The following is a 16,226-nucleotide window of genomic DNA, read 5'->3' as shown; positions in this document are numbered from 1 at the left end:
ATTTATTTAACATGGAAATTATCAAAGTAAAGTAAGTATAAAGAATCACGTAATATCATAAACGTGACATTTCGAAAATTATGCATAATTTTCAACTACGTACCTATGAATTAATGCTCTCAGTTCTTTAAATAGCGATAAATTTTGATCGTAAATCATTACTGAAATTGCATGTTGCAATCGTAATTAATCATTTACGTCTGATCAAAACGATAGCGATTTTTTTGTAAAACATTAACAAGCGTCGACTGGAACTGGTTAAGCCGAACCTAGTCAGATTCTGTGAGTCATAGGCAGCTTTCTCACGGAGTCACAAGAACGGAATAAACGGAACGATCACGTGGTTCTTTATACGGGGTCCTCGAATGTCGAAACGACTGACGAGCGACCTCCAGCGTGTCAGGGATATAAAATTTGATTCTTCGAGAGGCGAGATTGAGTTACGGATTACGGAGTCACGAACAACCTGACAGAACCTCTCATCTACCTATCGAAATATCTTCAACGACTTTCGGGAAGTTCACTCGCGTCTACGTCTCTAGCTTTCGATTTACATATTACGTTAGATTATATTACGTTAGAAAATGATATAAAAAGATTTTTATTCGAATTTGTTTTCAGATCTCTGTAAACAAGTTAACTCCATAACGATTGGATAAATAAATAATGCGAAGATTATAAGGAACAAATATGACAAGTACAATCCTGTTAACGTTCTCGTTTTCACGTTACTTAGTGATCAAAAGGATGTACTTTCTTGCATGCTATCTTATAACGTATATAGTTGTAAGCTTTGTTTTAATATAGATATAAAGCTTTTAGCAGTAGCTAACAAATAGATGACAAATTCATAAAATTTTATGAGCAAATTAACGGCATACCTGATATCTAGAATATCAGAAACGATATTTTAAAATATTTTCAGTGTAAATACTTTCCAAGAGAATTCCACGATCAAATTTAAAGAGAGACTGAAAGTTAATGAAAAATTTCATATCAGTCATATTCGTGGTGGTTCGTAAATTTAGCGTTAAAAGAATGTTAAAGATCTACAACTTTGATATAAGATCCCTGTGTATAGCAAGGGTTAACATTCCACGTAGTTTCCGTGGTTGATTAATCTTTTTGTAATTAAAGCGTGTTCGTCCGTTACCTTTATAGACTTATCGATTTTAGATTTACGATGAAGCTCCTCAAAGACAACTAAGGTTACAAGTTCTATGACCCGGCCCGTTAAACGCGAGTCAGGTTAAGTTAATCGATATGAAATCTACCTTAAAGACTAATCGTCGCAATCTCGACTGCGAACTTGCTATTTGTGCCAATTGAATTTCCTATCCCATCCATATCGTCGATATTCCATGTTACTCCGTTTTATATAGTTAATGTATGTATCGATTCGTTTAAACGCGAATAAATCATAGTCTCTACTACGCGAGGAAAGAAGAAGCACTTTTCGTTGTTGGAGAAATATATATCGTGTTAATTTTTTACTAAATGAATTTTTGCAATAAATATCTCAGAAACAGTATATACCTTCTCAAATTCGTTTCAAATTTTACCAACATTATCACGCTACGCGTATCTCGTTACAGTGCTAATTAAACTCCAAAATATTTTATATAAATACATAAGTGTTCTATGATAATGTAGTATGAATACCATATATAGCCTCGACCGTAAAACAAAAATATCGAAACTATCGAGAGTAACAGAAAAAGACATTTTCAAAGAGAGACATACGGATAATAATCGATACGCGATCGATATTTCTCCGTGTCTAATATATAGGCTTACCGACGTGGTGTCGCCATTTGATTTCTCCCCATCAAGTATCCTCTGCCTAAGGGCAAGCCTGTCGAGGCTCGCCAGTCTGTAACTACCTCCAACTTCGCGATCTCGGCTCAATCGTTCGGTCGTGCCGCTTCCATTCCAACCGGCGTTAAAGCTCGACGTGTATTTTGGCAAAGTTGGCGGTGGCACTTGACGCGGCTTATCACGGTTCAACATCGAATTACTAGTGTGCAAAAACGACGAATTGTTCGAGACAGTCCTCGTCGTCGACGACCAACCGATCGTCGTTTTTATCCCGTTGCTTTGTGTACCGGCGGAGCCGTTTTGATTTTCGGTCGACATTTTTTCACGATTTCACGTGGTTTCTATTCCACACGATTCTTTCTCTCTTTCTTCCCTATATCGAAACACAACTTGCTATATTTTTAATTTCCTTATTTCTCTTACTAAGAAAATCATAATAGAGAGCTGTGTCACATATCCTTTCTTTCTCTTTTTGTCTAAGGATCGAAGGAAGTATAACTCGTATGTATCTAATAGCGTTGCGGTAGGAAATACACTTTAAATAAAAAAAACTAAGAATATACTGTGAATATAACAACTGTTTAGAGCTAGCAATGAATTTTATCATATACGGGCACGCGCGCGCGCGCGTATTCTCTCTTAGATCGCCATTTATCCTGATTTCCCACAAACGTTAAATTCAAGAAATTACAACGATTACTTCATCAAAGATAGTGATATTACAAAGAACTTTGTATAAGGCATTAAACTCTCATTCATCTCCAATTGTAGAAGGAAAGTGAGAGAGAGAGAGATGGGGGGGGAGAGACAGAGGGTGGGAGGGAAAGAGTTGCAAAAAAAGATTCCTTTGAGCGAATCTTTGGTCACACGGGCGGAACAAGAGATACAAAAAAAAAAAAACAATGAATTTCGAGCGTGAACAAGGATCCCTCAAATGGCGATATGTTGGCCCGCTGTGAAAATCACGACGTGCCCTTGGAAACGCCTTTGTTACACAGGATCAACAGAAACTATATCACGGTCACAGGCTTTGCTGATAATGTTACAAATGAACGCACAATTCGAGTACACATGTAACACGCGCGTATACATATATGTGTCCATTGTGAAACGATTAATCATCTCTTTGCTCGGAGGAAAACCAACGAAAATACTCACTATATTATGACTTTGTGTATATTATATCTGTCACACTGGAACGGGAAAATTTGCGTACGCAAATATGAAACGGCACTGGAGTGCCACAGTGTAGTACAGTACTAGTGTAGTACAGTATAGTACTAGGAGTAAAGAGTGAGAGAGGGTAGTAAGAAAAAGAGTGAAAGAGGGAGGAGAAAGAGAGAAATCTCGTGCATCGGTTAGAATTGCGTGGGCTCATGAACGCCGGTGTTGCTGCTGGTGATTCACGCTGTCGGCAAACCGGCCGAACGTGGCCACGTTCACTCTCACTTTTCTATGCATTGTTTCATTATCAATTATAGTTTCTCCGTATTTTTTCTTGTTTTATGAGAAAAGAGAAGATTCGAACAACGTTATTCTTCGTTCCACCGGATTGGCAAGTAAAAGAAAAACAACGATGGGGAAGAAAAAGTTAAACGACCTCTCTCTGCCAAGCACGGACACTAACACACGCGCGCGGGCGCGCATATATGCACACAGTCTTGCCAACAAAGGTTGACGAAGCGACAACACGAAGACCGACTCATACGACTCGCCAGACTCGGATGTACTGCGGTCCCTAACGCTAACGAACGACCACGCCTGACGCAGCTACCACCAAAAGTGGGGGTAAGTTCGCTACATTGCCGCTTGTGCTCGTCGGATAACCAACGAAGCTGGCTGCCTCTCTTCACTGCGCATGTGTTCCATGAAATAACGACGACCAATAGGAACACGCTATACGAGCAGCCTGGCGGATCAGCGAACATATTGTTCTCACCGTGTATATAGTTCGGTCAGTGTTCCAAGCCGACGAATCATCTTGTTCAAAACCATTTTTCCTAGATAGCAAACGAAGATATACCGCGATCACTGTCCTACGAATCCAAGTGTTTCCATTTAATTTCGGTTTCTGTTTGGGATTACGTAGTTGCTAAGCTTTCTTTCGGTATAATATTCTAAATTTTGTATTTCAAACTGTATCGTAAAAAATTGAAATTATTGCGAATCTACATACATTGCGTATCCTATGAATAGATAGATTACAGGTGAATGTATCGTATGTTAATGTCAATAAGAAAGATGAAGAGAAATTTTTAATGTGAAAAAGTTGTACGTTTCCACGTTACGACAATAATTAATGTTATGGAGAAGCTCATTATGAGCTACAGTCCAGTTTGTTAATTAAAACGAACGAGGAAGAGCATTGCTCTTATTTACCGGCTGTTTTCATGGATGTAAAATGTAACTACATACTAGACTACTCGGGTATGGTGGCGCTAGGTGTCTGGTGAACTTTTTCTTCGTTTGTTCGTTAATTCGAAAATTCCACATACTGTACCTTATATACGTAATCCTTTTTAAAAATGTACGAATTGATATCCAACACGACTTTTACAAATTTTAGTACCAAACATAAGATTAAAAGCAATAATATTCTATCCGTTGTAGTATCATTTGTTAAAGAATAATGATTTCAGATTGTAAATGATAGAGACCACGAACAATGTGTTTGTGAATGCATGTGGCATTCGGAAATATAACGATACACATAGCTTAATGGTTCGATGTTCTTATTAGCTCAGGTTCAATTAAGGCCACGATGATGCTTCAAATATTCTCTGCTACGTACATATATGTATACATACTTGCTAGTGTCGCGTTAGAATACCAAGCATGACATGGCTGCTCGGCAAGTCAATCGGCGATCATTGACACCGTAAAGAACTCAAGTTACACAATATCATTCAGATCATTGCCATTATTCCTGAACGCTTAAAGAAACTTTTGCAATCCTCGTTCTTTCGGTACTCGACGATTTTTAATAATTTCATACCGCTTTACCTAAATGTATCACAGTTTGATATCTAACCTACTTTCAACGTTTATTCTTCGACCCAATATTCGAGTAATATTATAAACTAAACTAAAAACTAAAATAATTTAGAGAATTTGCATGTAGATAAGGATGCTAATAGAGCTTAACCTTGATTGTATATGTGTATATATGTATATAGCGAAGAAACGAAATCGTTTACGAACAATATGAAACATTTTGAAATGGCATTAGTATTACATTGCACGAGCAACATCTATCACGATTGTAGTGGCAAAATTTAAAACAAATCTGCCTAACTGGATATCTTTTACCATCGATTGCTACTTCTTTCGTAAGTCGACAATTCGATCTTGCTATTTTCTTTCTCTTCTTTCCCATTTATCTGTGTCACTTGTTATTTCTCGTTTATCAGAAATTTATTATCGAACGAATAAATAAACATTAGAAAAAAAATATAACGAAAGTAACTACCTGTTGAAACGGTTTGGTTAGTTGGCCATTGTATTTGGCAAGGATCGCCGGGTTTAGGCGACCTCTCGATGCTGCAGATGCTGACATTTTAACGAATCTATCGTCAGAACGATCGTCCTCGTTTTCTTTATTAATCGCGCACCACTCGTTAGAATTCAATCGATCATCGCCGTTCGTCAGACTTTACATACCCTCTGACGTCCGTAACATTTTCGGCACTCGAGCACGTAATTGATTATACGAATCGATAAGGAACAACTTTAAATACACGAATAAACGACTGGCAGCTCACAATAGCGAAGCGTCCAACCTCGGAACAATTAATTCAACTACTTAAGGAACGAATTTCGCGTGTCTATATGACAAAGGCAATTAAACACCAAAGACAGGATTAATTGGACGCGCTCACGCGAAAACTTCCAACGAGCCTGATTATCAGTGGTTATCGCAATTCCATGATAGGCCGCGCCGTCAGTATCGCACATCGATTGTCCCTTCGTTTCGGTGCAAAACTTGCACCTTGCGTTCCAAGCACCTTACTCACTGTGATGATTTTGATTGTTTGCGTGAATCCTACCACTATATCATCGAACACTGATATCTCGAACGTTTTCCTCGAACGTTACACCGCGTGTGTCAGAAATATCACAGAAAAGAACTGTCGCTTAACACGTTCAATCCGACACGATTCAACGATGATGCTGAAGCGATGGTTTCGTTTCGTCATCATTTAAATATTGCTACAGCTACGAACTGGACATTGATTTCTAACAAAAATATACACACACACACATATATATATATTATTTTACAAAAAAAAAAAAAAAAAGAAATAGTTAAATAACGATAACAAGAGAATAACGAAAGTTGAGAGAATTACGTAAACTACGAAAAGATTTCAGGTAATATACTAGATATAAATATAGTAGATTGAACGTGTCAAGATTTGAAGGAATAACAATGCGGTATCGGTGTGGAAAATATGCCCACTGAAAGGATCGAAGCAGAGATCGATCGGTCGTATTTCGTCAACGAATTACGAATGGAAGAAAATGCGAGGACAAGAGGCAATGGTAAACGAAACAGTCTCCTTGGTAGGTGAACCAAATCGTACGGATTGCCAGTACGGAAAGCACGTCCGTGATTTTAGTATTGCGAACACGGGACGCGCTTGCACGCGTGTCGGCCGACAATTGGAATGTGACTAGCCTTATCAGAAACTTACCGCTGCCGTGGTGTCCGAAGTAGCCGTGGCGGTTGTGACGTTGTCGTGGTTATAGCGATCATCGTCATCGTGTCGGCGTTTATCGCGTAGCGTGTGGTCATCCAACATCCGCGTGAAACCGGAAACAGAAAAACGGAGAGAGAGAGCGAGGAAGGAAGGAGGAATGCGATAAAAGAATATCGGGATAAGGATGAGGTCCGGCGATGATGAAGGAAAATAACGTTCATGTTAGTACATTGCGAACAAAATATCGTCGGATTTGCTAGATAAAACGTACGACTAAAAAGACAGCTCTTAAAAGTGTTCGTCTTGATAATAATAAACATTGGGTAATAATATATTAGGAAAAATATTTGCAGGTTTTTGGTAATCGCGTTCAAAGTGAAAAATTTGATACCAGCCGTTTTAAATGGTTTGCTAGTTCTAGCGTTAATAAATATCTGAAAAGCGACCATTTTTTATACATATAATTATCGTTATAATTGTCAAAGCCACGATATTCAACGGTTGTACAAATTGTCCAAATAAACGAATTGCTTTAGGTAATTCGAAAATTGGTTATCGTGTATTAAATTACGTAAAATGGGTATCGAGTACGCTTATTTATATTATTATGAGTAGAGTTTCATTCGAGTATGTATATCGTGCCTCAATTATTATACCGTTACGTTCATCATACGTTCTTTCTTTTTCGTCATCTTGCTCGATTATTGATTTGTATTCTCTACACTGTCAATCTACACTGTGGAATGCAGCGAAGGAATTAACGTAATTGAAACTGGCAAAGTGCCGAGGACAACCTTATTGGGCAATCGGGTCATTCGATTAGGCGATCCACTAATTATCTCGAGCAGGGTATTAACGCGTTAGAACGTTATAGTGGAACGTACTCGTTCTGATTCTACTTTATCGACACACAGATACATGTTCGTTGCAGAATGCGTTTTTTCCTGCTAACTCGTGTACGTATATAAATAATTATCTTTGGATCAGTTAGCCATGTTTCCAATTCTCGAGATATCTCGAATATCGTTCTCGTTCCAATCGACTAGAACGCTATGTGACGATCCGATTAGAAAAAAAGGTACGTCTTTCGAGCGAGCAATTTAATCGAAATATCGATAACGCGATGCGAATTAATCCGTCTCGTTCGACAAAAGTGGAACACGTATAAATTGTGCCTATCGATTTCACGAAAGGGTCATAGTCGCGATTCGCGATTCGACCACTCAAAAATCGAATTAAACGACTCGACTTCCTGAAAATATCTTAATTTTAATAGCAGGCTAGCATTTTAGAGACCAAACGACCAATATAAAACTGTACCACCTGCCTAGATGCAAAAGATATTGAAATAAAATGTTTAGAACTTTCTTTCGCGATTATAAAGTTGGAAAGTAGAATCGAGGAAAGATTTTGAACGAAATGTTAATCGGTTGATTAAGGTTACGTTCAACGTTGACGCTTAATGGATCGATCGCTTCACGACCGCTTCAAGATACATACGTACAACGAATTAACTCTAATTTCTCTGTCAATCGAAAAATTAAAAACTTTTTTTCTTTCGTCCGTGTGCTACGATTATACGTCGCTAGATTATTTCATTGATAATTAATGGTACCGCAAAAGAAGACGCTTACGTGTATTTTGCGGGATAAACACCACGGTGGAGGTTTCCATTTTGACCATTGGAATATCAACTCCTCCCCTTTACTTTGTCGCTGCTATCAAACTTTTTCTTTCGGGCTTGAAACTCGCTGGAATCACGGGACCAGCTCGAGACGCGAGTAAACGTGGCACGAAAATAGATATCGCAAAAAGTAGAGAACCGCGAAAATGCCGGTGTCGGATCTTAAATATCATGAGAATTCCCCTTGCGCTGGTTCTGGCACATCCATTCGACCGTACTTTAACTCCGCTACATCCTGCGGCCCATCGTCGATCCGATCCTCGTATTTTTCGCTACCCTTGATAAGGCTCATACGATTGGGAAAAATAGTACGCGATAGAAGAAACGTTAATACACGCGATCCTCTTTTTAAATTTCACGCTAAAGTTCTCCTTAACCCACCAAAGACCAAGCACGAAAATGAAAAAGGTAGAGAAAGCAAAGAAAGTATAGCGTTTTCAAGAAAAAGCGTTTCATGCAAAAAGATATATGAAACCTTCGTCCAATATTTGCAGTTCCTTTTCATAACCACTAACGAACGGACGAAGCGACGCTAGAAAATAGAATAAATCGACCGATGAAAAAATTGCAAATGTTGCGCGAGATGTTGCGTTGGCGCAGTGTTGGCTCAGTGTTGGTGCTTAAGAAGATAAAACGTTAAACTGTTGTTCCTCGTCGTCGAAACAAAAAAGAGGGAGAAAAAAATTCCAAGAGCGCAGGATCGAAACGTCGAAACCAAATTATCGAAGACCTTCGAACGCGATATCGCTCTAAACGAGAGATAACGTTCGCTCTTAGCGAAGAATTCCTCTGCAACGTTCCTACGTAGGTAAAATATCGTAGTAAACTAACTAAACACGTATCAGAGTACTAACCGATGATCAGCCGTAAATACACGTAAAAAGTGGAGAAAATATTAACTCTGTATCGAGATGGATGGAACAGATGGAATTAAGAAGCCGGCTCGATCTCGATATCGGATGTTCCTCGTTTCACCTCGTTCGTATCGACGGATCGGATAACGCAAGATAACCGCGATAGAAGCGAGATTCCTGAGATTTATGCAGCGCTACAAAAGCGGCGGAAGACTCGAAATTAGATTAGCCAGGGAGAGCTATCGGCTGGAGATTTCACGGCGCGTTTTCTCGTTACTCGCGCGGAACGAAAGCGTTTGAAATTCCATCGATTCCTTCTTCCACCGATCGAACGACGACTCTGCCAGATAAAACGATCTCGATCGATGAAAACAGTGCCCGCGATGACCGATCGCTCGAACGACCCGGCTAACACCGTACGCTTGCTTCGTCCTTGGTCCAATCCTTTGTTCGCTCAGTCGTATCGAAATACGATCGGTCGTCCAACCGAAACACGGAATCTCGATTCCTTCTCATCGAACACGCGCGTTTTTTTATTGTCAAGGAAGAATCGTCGCAGAAACGAAGAGTAATCGAGAGACACCAGCGTCGAATCGACTGCTCTGATTACAGTTTAAAGTGTTTAAACCACACTGCTACCACTACCACTGGTCCGTTTGTTATACACATGGCAAGGATTCCACTCGTGGAATCGCAAGAAATTCGAAGAAACGGAGGAAGAACGCGAAAAGAATTGGATCCTCGTGTACCGGTTGGCGATGTTCGGTAACTCGGTGGAGGGCTCCGCGTGTCTACACTCTATACGTCGAATACAGAAAGTGTACTAAAATGTTGACGAGGCACGCGGGTTCACGATCGGCCAGCGGCGTGGTGGCGAGCCTCCGCGTGTTTCACGTGCCGGCGATGAAGTGGCCGGCCGTTCTCTGTGCGCGGCACAATTATAATGTTAAACCTAGCGTCTTCTCTCTGCCTCCCTCTTTTCTTTCTTTCCTTCTTTCTATTTTACCGGCCGGTGCACCGGTTCTAAGCTGCCGTGGCTGTTGCCCCGTCAATCACCCGCCCAACTTCCATCCTATACGCACCGCACATTCTCCATTTATTCGTTATTTTTATTCCAACTACTCGATCGTATCGTTGCGTATGAATTTGCATAGGAACACGCGCATAATCTATTAAGCATCTGTATCGACGCGTTTAACATTTTAGCGCAAAGTATTCTGATATATGTCGTGCCCCTTTTATAATCCGCCTTCGTATTTCCGTAAAATGATTTTTTCTAATTTTATAATGCACCGAAGAAAGTGTCTAATACGTATATATACGCGGTGGACTTTCTTTCATCGTTCTTAATTCGCTGTGAAGCTCGAAATCGTTGGCTTTCGTCTCACGGAATAGTCGTGCCGCGAAACAAATAAGCTTTTGGAAATCTTCGCGTAGAAATTTTCTATGAAACTAATTGCAATTAAAAATAACCGTGGCAAAGGCCTCGGGAAACACATTGCGACCCTCTTGAGCCGGTCTCGAGTCGAGAGTCGCCGCGACCCTTTTTGTTGGAGATCTGGGTTTTAGTGCTTTGAAAAGAAATTTTACACGTTCTTTCGAAACGTTACGTTTCTCCGTACAATTTTTCTAGGAAAGTAGAGAATTAAAAATTTGATATAGGATTGCGTAACTTCAAAGTTATATGTCACTACAGGACAGGCATAGCTGTAGAAATAAACGAGAGGTCGATGACACAGAGTTGAAGACAGAATTGGAAGAAAGTTTGATTTTTAACGGCGAGCGATGGCTTTTTCTTTCTCGTGGAATAACGTGGATGAAATATCGACGGGATATGGAGAATTCGAAACGAAAGAAGCCTCTTTCTGCGCTTGTTGTGAATAATACATGACGTGAAGTTGCTCGCTGTGTCGAGTACGTATGTATATGTATACTCGAAATTCGAGTAGAATAAAATTCATTTTGCGCAAACCGAGTTGAAGATCGCTATTCAAACGTTCGTTTCGCTATTCGATTTTCTTTTAATACTACCAAATATTTATACGATGTTCTTACTTTTACGAATATAATTACAAAAAGATGGAAGCCAGAAAATTCGTTTATCTACTAAATATTATAAAGAGTGCTATACTTTGAATATTTTACATATCTCTTTGCACCCTCGACATTTCTTCAAACACCCTAGAGAATTTGGAAATGTCCACTGATAATTTATCGATAAATTATCGGTTACGGAATCCTGGTATCGATAAGATAATGATTACAAAAGTGAAATTTCAACATGTGGCCGTATAATTTACTTACATTCTCGTTTACTCTCCCTTATCTTACATACATATGTACATATACCAAATTAACGACACTATCGATAAGTTGCTAATATTTAGCTAATGTTTTTCAGTCGACGATCGTTTAAATAGAAGCTTCGATTCAGGATGCAGTCGGAAGAGGCGACAAGAAGAAGTTCGAGCCATCTTTAAATACAGATAGCTATTCATTCAAGTTTAGCTTCGAGGTCAGACAAATGAATGTACAATAAAGCAAGGTTCGGAATGCGTCGCCAATCAGTAATAACTGATCGTTATATTTCCTTTTTTCCCTCGTCGCTGCTTACTCCATGATTCCTCGTATTCAACGTAAAATTATTTCACAAGCGAAATCGAAGAACAATCTGAAATTATTCGTTTCGTTAGCCCATTAAAAGTATAAAGATGTTACAAATACGTGAAATTCTTTAAACGTCAGAGAATTGTAAAATCCAGGTGGGAGAATCAGCGAAGAGAAATCCCTGAAATTTATCGTTCGTAGTCAGAATGTTAAGAAAAGAAAAAAAAAAAAACGAATGACCGAACAAACAAATTAAAAAAACAGAATTCGATAGTGTAAATTGATTGAAAGATGTCACAAATGAAATGCTGCGTTGATGCAATGCGTCCATCCTTAATGGATTAGAAACAACGATATGATTGTAACTTTCTTTCACTAAGGATATAGATAGACACACCTTTCAAGAAGAAAGTAAAAAACACGGACAGACAAGATGTACATACTCGCTATTATTGCATTACTACCAAGATCAGAATATATGCGACAGATATGATTTCACCGAGTCGTGTAGAATAATAGTTTAATGTTACATGACTAAAGAAAACGAGCTAGTTGGGGACACCGCATTACGGTCACTGGTAAAACAGCTGGATCACAAACATTAATACTATACGCTAATATTAGATACTACTATATGATATTCCTTCCGTACCAACGATATTCCTGATATTTTTTAATAAATATTAATGTTACAAACTTTAATGTATCTATTGGCTTGTAAATAGGGGAATTAAAATAATAAAAAATAATTTCTATAAGGTAATTTAAAATAATCAAGTTGTATTATTTTTGTTGCGAGACATAGAGCGAATGTAATTAAGATAAACAGCGCGCAGGAAGAGAGTTCAGCTCTCAGAAAAGATTTGTTTTGATTCCTCCTGGTTAACTTGAGATGGCAATTTACACCGTGCTATTTAGACCACTTGTGTACGGTTGAGTAAGTGATGGTGATAAGTGAGATGAAACATAACATTGAACTACACCGTACAACCAGTAATGCAAGCTGCACGATCTTCTACAGCGAGAGTAGAAAGAAAACTCTATCTTTAATTTTTACTAGAAAAAGCTAGTTGACAAAAAATTTACATATACTTATCCTGATCTTAACAAATGCTTATTTAAATCATTCGATCATTTTAAGTATTTTAATTGTATTAACATTGTCTGAATCTGAAATCGCACACGCATGTTATGCGTGATGTACACAATATTTGTAACGAAAAATACACATATAGTACTATAATATTGTTATCTAATATTTATTGCAATAGGAAGTCGCTTATTAATTATCACACAATATGCCTATACGTAATACAAAAAAAGTGAGAATATATTATGTCTCGCACAATGCATTTCATAAAATGTTACTGTTGACAGAGTTCGTACGCAAAGAAAATAGTAAGAACTGTACACTGTACAAAAGAAGGTAAGAATGAACTACGTGTTGTAGAATGACAAAACTCAGAGGAATCTCAATTCTAAAGATACATGTGATGCAATCGTAAAGAGCAAAAAGTAATAATGCAATTTATGTGGTTAAATTAAAACGGTTGAAAAAGTGTTTCATCAAATAGTTGGTAGGTTAGGTCGGCTGCTGTATTGACCGGGCAGTTACGGCTTACGGCGCTGTGTATTGACGCAAAAATTTGGCGCCCTCAAAATGGTTGTCTCAACGAGCCATCGAATTTCTACGTATTGCACGCGTTGAAGAATGCTTCTCACTACTCACCACTTCTCTGCATCGTTCCGCTAGGTCGTTACGATTCATTAAACATAACTCTACCGATCGAACAGCGTGAGAAAAATTTTAGCAGAACACCACCAACGTATCCATCGACACGACACCAAACCCTGTCAACGCGACCAACTACTCATGCCTTAACCCAGCCGCTACCGCTGTCTGGCATGCGTTTTCAAATGATCTCGAAGAAAGTCGAATGGTAATCGAGATATGCGTGCGCAGAAACGAGGTTATGTCAACGATTCGACCGTCGAACGAAAACTTTTTATAAACAATTGACCCAACACTTTCATCGTACGATTCCTATGAAAATACTTCGTATTTGTTTCGGCTACATCGTAATATATATTTAACGTCGAGATATTATCATGCTATAACATAGATTGATATTTTAATTTACGATAATTGATAAATATTTGAATTAGGAGAGACACGTATACTTGGCATACATAACGTGGCTTTATTTACCAAAGTGCATTGTACAAATGTTTTTAATAAATTTACACACTTTTTATTCCTGTTTACAATTAGTATAAAGTATAAATATATATTAAATATGTACATATATATTTTATTAAATCTATCGTACAATTTTTAAACGTTGAGAACTACCTTCACGGAATAGGAATATTTAAGTTATTCTTTTAGGAATTGTAAGATCGAAATGTTGGACGTCATGCTCTGCACGATAAAGGGAAGATAATGATTATAAAAGTGTAGATAATTATAATAACAATATGAAAAGTCATCAATCAGTTTTTGGTTGTCGACTAGTTTGGTGTCATCATCGATAAAACGTTAAGAGTGATATGGCTAAGCTACCTAAGATTAACGTTGTAAATGCCACTAACATCCATAGTGCTAGTCTATTCCTTTTTCATGGATCAGGTACATTTATGTTACTTGTCAATAAGTTTTTATTTATTATCGATTATTTTTTATATGAAATAATTAATAGATGAACGTTGAAAGTAATTTTTCATATTATTATTTCAGGAGATACTGGGAGTAATTTTAAAGAGTGGATAGATATTATGAATAGGAAGGAATTAAAATTTCCACACATAAAAATTATTTACCCTACCGCACCTCTTCAATCTTATACGCCTCTTCATGGGATGGTAATACGGTGAATCGACATAATAAATTTAAAACGCATAAAACAGATTGATAATGTATACAAATTAATCGTTATTCCAGCAAAGCCATGTATGGTTCGATCGTAAGAATATATCTATAGAAGCCCAAGAAGACACTGAATCAATAAATTCAATGTGTATAACTATCGCAGAACTTATCGATAAAGAAATTTCTGATGGTATACCAAATGATAAAATCGTTCTTGCTGGTTTTTCAATGGGAGGAGCCCTATCGATGTATTTATCATATAAGTACAAATTATCTTTAGCTGGATGTTGCGCTATGTCTAGCTTTCTTAATAAAAATTCATTTGTATATCAGGTACATATGGTGGTATAAACTCTCACATTATTATATTTTAATATCAACACATTTGACACTTTATTTTTGTTATCACGTATAGCATTTGAAAAACAATCCAGGAATACGTGCACCACCTCTTCTGCAGTTTCACGGTGTTGATGATAAGCTCGTCCCAATAAAATGGGGAGAAGAATGCTATAACAGTCTAAAAGAACTTGGCGTTAATACTCAATTTGTACCATTAAATGGCGTAGATCACGAATTAAGTAGGATTGAGATACAGGCCTTCAAAGAGTGGCTTTTGAACATTTTACCACAGAAATTATCTGACTAACTTAACTATACGAAATTTGTACTTTTGTAAAATATTGTTATAAATATTTTGATTAAATAAACGATATGTATGAGAAAAAAATGTATTTATTCTTCGAGTAAAATTTAGAAACTAATAAGAAAGATTATGTTTAAAATATTAAAGTAAAAGAGATGGGAAAGGGTAGAAAAAACTACAACGATTTTATGTACGAGAGTGGGGAACAGGATAGGAGGGAGATAAACAAGCGCCACCGAGTAGAGCATCGACGAATCGTAAGCCAGTGGTCTCAAGGGGTCGCGAGAAGGTGCTGCGCCCCACAAGCAACGGAGAAGTTCGAGGGTAGTAAAGTAGTAACGCAGTCGACACACTGGCCTCATATACCGGATATAACCCACATATTAAGGTACATACAACGAATAAATACTACCGTTTTTGTAATCGTTATCCTTTCGACGAAACGAAGATTTAGAAGAAGTAAAAAGTTCAAACGTTACTGTGTTACTTTGTATAGATCAATAGTTATAAATCGTGATGCAAATATTATGCAAATATTGTTGAGACTAAAAGTGATTATGTAGCATGAAATTTACCCCTCGAATTTACTACATATTATCACATGTACACAGTTTTATCTTTCAGTGTGACAATAATGTGCGATAATGATGTGCGTGAATAATGGCTACGACATTGTTCAAATATATTATTACAAACAAGTATTATATTTGCATTTAACTTGTAATCGATTAATCTCAATCACGAAGAATTGCTAATTAATTCGATTTGATTTTACAAACAATTGATTTTACAAACAATAAATGAACTCGATTTAGAAATATACGTATATTAGTGACGTTTCTAGATATTACATCAAAATTATACGGCGTAGAGAAAAGAAATATTTTAAAAAGTTATTGTGTGAATGCACAATGCATCGACAGTAAATAATATCTTTTTTTTTGTATTATTTAATTTGTACTTTACAATTTGTTCAGCTGGACATTCGGTAAATTGTAAATAATATGGCGCGCCTTCATCTGCAATCGATGACGTCAAAGTCAACGGA

General features: G+C 37.6%; 2 protein-coding genes across 11 annotated transcripts in view; one reads left to right on the top strand and one right to left on the bottom strand.

The window, feature by feature from the left end:
* The window catches only part of LOC132912967 (septin-7), a 43,992-nt gene extending 30,434 nt beyond the window's left edge, over nt 1–13,558 (bottom strand). For 2 of the 10 annotated variants that reach the window (XM_060970824.1, XM_060970823.1), the window contains exons 1-2: nt 2,977–3,570; nt 1,798–2,191 (exon numbers count right to left, since the gene is read on the bottom strand). In XM_060970824.1, the coding sequence (XP_060826807.1) occupies nt 1,798–2,136 (339 nt within the window). In that variant the 5' untranslated portion in view covers nt 2,137–2,191; nt 2,977–3,570. Of the gene's footprint in view, nt 1–1,797; nt 2,192–2,976; nt 3,572–5,287; nt 6,015–6,512; nt 6,667–13,392 lie in introns of those variants that run through there. The other 8 variants (XM_060970830.1, XM_060970831.1, XM_060970821.1 and 5 more) reach the window with 7 other exon arrangements.
* Nucleotides 13,559–13,753: 195 nt separating this feature from the next.
* LOC132912993 (lysophospholipase-like protein 1) lies at nt 13,754–15,262 on the top strand. Its single transcript, XM_060970875.1, has 4 exons — nt 13,754–14,292; nt 14,401–14,525; nt 14,605–14,865; nt 14,948–15,262. The coding sequence occupies exons 1-4, from the start codon at nt 14,214–14,216 to the stop codon at nt 15,179–15,181; spliced, it is 699 nt and encodes a 232-aa protein (XP_060826858.1). The 5' UTR covers nt 13,754–14,213; the 3' UTR covers nt 15,182–15,262.
* The last annotated feature ends 964 nt before the right edge of the window (nt 15,263–16,226 follow it).

This window comes from Bombus pascuorum, chromosome 12 (assembly GCF_905332965.1).
Source record: "Bombus pascuorum chromosome 12, iyBomPasc1.1, whole genome shotgun sequence".
In the NCBI taxonomy this organism is placed as follows: domain Eukaryota; kingdom Metazoa; phylum Arthropoda; class Insecta; order Hymenoptera; family Apidae; genus Bombus; species Bombus pascuorum.
Note: the sequence above shows the minus strand (reverse complement) of the source record. Positions and strands in the feature narration are given on the sequence as shown.